The following is a 3,371-nucleotide window of genomic DNA, read 5'->3' as shown; positions in this document are numbered from 1 at the left end:
CTTCTTGTCAGTGGCATACACAATGGACGTACAGCAAACCTCGGCTATTTTCTTCCCATGCCCGAAGAAGCTCCAACAACAGATCTCACTTGACCCTATCACATCTTTGATGAAGAGTAATCTTCCAGAAAACCTGTAGGACACACCAAGGGGTAACAAACACATCATGAGAAGTTCCTGAGAAATAGAGCTCAAGGCCCAAAAATTGCAGAGAACTGAAATTTAATGTCTGCAAGGCAGGTGCAGTGACCTCTACGCCATGGGAACTGGCTAGAAGAAGAAGAAGAAGAAGAAGAAGAAGAAGAAAAAGAATTGAATTTATCTACCAGTAAGAACTAAAGAGTCCCTTTACTCCAACAGTACTTACTATTTGCTATTATTAAGGTCAAATTCTCAAACAATGTTTTACTTAAGGATAAAACACCATACCTGAGCTGGGATTGAACCCACACCCTCCTGATTACCAAACATATTGACTACAGAGTAACATACCTCAATGCTAGCTTATCAAACAGCTCTATGTTCTTCAACAGATTATCATCGGATGTACTCGTGTACGAGTATTTATTATTGTGCCTATTGATGAGCAACTTGACGACTGGCTTAGCAGTAGCATTCAACAGGAGTTGTTCTTCTTTGAGTGAAGTTATGAGAGGAACTCGACAGATGGGCTCGGTTTCCCTCTGCTTCCTCTTTATTGTCTGCTCACACAGGTCTGTTAATTCTGGAACAAAAAGCAAGAAACTGCTGTAAACTTCATGTAACTTTCCTTATCCCATTGGATTTTAGGATATCACTAAGCATTAAGTCAGAAAAGTGATTGAGATACTTTTCTTTCCTGTGAGCCAACCTAGTTAGCTTGGAGGGTAGCACATTTGCCTTGAAAGCATTAAGTCATGGGTTTGATTCCCACCTGGGGCAGATTTTATCCTGAGCAGATAAGGTTCCTTTTCAGAATGGCTGACTTTCTCCTATCCTGTTGTACTTCTCTTTTTGCTTTTGTGACAATAAGACCTTGAAATCTTACCTGTGATACAATAGTATTTGGCCTCGGCTAACAATTCCGCTACATCTTTTGGATTTTCTGGCAGTGACACTTGTCCATCTCTCAGGAAATTCAGTATGATGCCAAAGTGTTTGCCACATCTATCAATCAGCACCCAGCCTTCTGAGTCAGTTAGAATTTCCATACGGCCACTGAACATTGCTCGGAGCATCGTATCATGTTTGGTGAGAGTGCCAATGGTTGTGTAGTGAAGGGAGCCTCCTACATTTAGTTTTACGTACTGACACGGATTTCCTGAAACAATGAAGTTGATGGACATTTTATTTTACCATTACACCTCATGAGGGGGGGAAAACAGTGGGGTAACTAGAGTTAAGCAATGCTGTAGATGGTTAGACTGTTGGAGCCTATGTTAGTATACTAAAAGGTAAACTAACAGTTAAATATGAGATCAAACACCCAAATAGCTTGGAGAGTAGGTAACAGTTTTGAATCCCACCTGGGGCAAACTTTATTCTAATAAGATGAGGATTGCTCTCCAAATGCCCAGCCCTACTAGTCTCTTTGATTTTGAGGAGAAGACCTCTGGTGTTACAGTTCCTATCGAACCTCTTTAAGAAAAAGAAAAAATTGAGATTGTAGACTCGGGTAGTTACCGTACTCACCTAAAGACCATGACTGTGTCAAGGCAGTGCTCTCGCCCATTGTCAGAGAAATGATGCCTTTGAGGACTTCGATGTTCCTGGAATCGTCCAGAGTGATTTGTGGAGGTTACAGGAAGAAAATCGAACGATTCAAACTGAGGGGAGCTCCTGAGGGTGTTCAATATTCAGGAAAGAAACACTTGCACAGAAGTGGTTCGTACCAAGAGTTTTGACATCCAATTTTCCAGGAGTGTAAGCGTTTATGATAAATGCAACCAAACCGAACACTAAAATAACACTTTAGGTGCTACAAATGACTGTAAATTATCTAATAACTCCATTTTCCGTGGATTTTTCCGCTTGATTTTCCACAAATTTCCGAAAAGATTTCAAGAATTTCAGATCCAAAAATTTTCAAGAACCAAACCCAGTCAGCTGTTGTTTGTTTACTTTTTTGAGTTTCCCAATTTTTTTAGTTCTCTGAAAAATCCGCTAGGTTCTCTTGCGTTTCGATAAAAGCTGCGTTTACACGATGCGTTATTTGTCCCATTGCGTAGCAGTTGGATTGAAAATCACGTGCTCCAGTTCTTAACAGATAGTAACGTTGTGCGTGGTTAGTATCTGGAAGTAGTTGATATCAAAAACTAAAATAACAGTAAAAGGTAAGTAGGCAATAACTTTATTCTTTTAAATTTCACTGTTTTATTATTCAGGTTACATATAATTCGACGGTATCTAACCTATTAATTATTAGTTACTTGGGTAGGTACCTAGGTAAGTTTCGGATGTAGAAGTTGATATTAATATCTAAAATTTAGGTTTCCAGGATAGGAAAATGGAATAAATGAAGTATAGGTAGGTATTTCTTGCATGTTTTTTTTTTACTTTTTTTCCCAGAGGTCTATTCAATCGGTACATAAATAGAGTAAGTACTTGGATAGAACTAAAATAAAATAATACTTTTTAATCTTATATTATAAGAACGAGTAAATAATAAAGACACAAATGACGGAAATGGATTGCCAAAGACACAAATGGATTTGTCATCTACCTAATATGATGATGAATAAAAAATATTTTTTCTTGGAATTGGATATTTCAGGATCAGTTAAGTCCTAGGTAAGGGTTTAGTTCCAGGAAAATTGAAAGCCTCCTCCATAACCCCCGTACGGATTCGTTCCTGGAGCAAACGAATTTCCCGGGTTGAAGAACGATTGCAGGAAGTGCTCAGCAAAGTCTTGAGGACGCATTTGAGTACCTGTAATTTTAGAAACTCTGTGACCTTGATAAGTAGAGCAAAATCTAGGTAGGACGTATTTCAAGGGAAACTTTGTTTTATTTAGATCCAAAACTTCAATTTGATTTTCTATTACAGTAGCCTGTTCCACGAAAGTATGGCATAATGGGATGTAGCGATTGTGGTAAGTAGTGATTGCTGTCTCCGACGCTTAGAACTTGGAAAGATACAATCTTACGATCACTTTGTATGCCTAATTGGCTGGATCTGCGTACGATAACTTCATTTATCCATCCATTCATAACTTTTCTTATTTACTGTGGATCTGGATTTACACGTACAAGGGCTTTTCAAATCATACCTTTTATTATTTTAATAAACTTAAACACATTTCACTTGTTCGGGGATCGAGTGCATGAGCCATGGATGATGAGCATATTGAATGATCCGTCCACGCGTCCTAGAAAACAAATGTTTACAGACC

The 3,371-nt window shown here is 38.4% G+C and overlaps 1 protein-coding gene across 1 annotated transcript; it reads right to left on the bottom strand.

Moving 5' to 3' along the window:
* Positions 1-3: 3 nt before the first annotated feature.
* Positions 4-2,084, bottom strand: LOC103523753 (BTB/POZ domain-containing adapter for CUL3-mediated RhoA degradation protein 2-like; the record flags this gene model as incomplete). Its single annotated transcript, XM_008488769.3, has 4 exons — positions 1,672-2,084; positions 1,028-1,300; positions 493-724; positions 4-133 (listed from the first exon to the last, which is right to left on the bottom strand). Coding segments are annotated over exons 1-4 (675 nt in total), but the record flags the coding sequence as incomplete, so codon positions are not given.
* Positions 2,085-3,371: the final 1,287 nt, after the last annotated feature.

This window comes from Diaphorina citri, unplaced genomic scaffold (assembly GCF_000475195.1).
Source record: "Diaphorina citri unplaced genomic scaffold, Diaci psyllid genome assembly version 1.1 scaffold37381, whole genome shotgun sequence".
Classification (NCBI taxonomy): Eukaryota; Metazoa; Arthropoda; class Insecta; order Hemiptera; family Psyllidae; genus Diaphorina; species Diaphorina citri.
The sequence above is the reverse complement of the archived record's forward strand: the minus strand, read 5'-3'. Positions and strand labels throughout refer to the sequence as shown.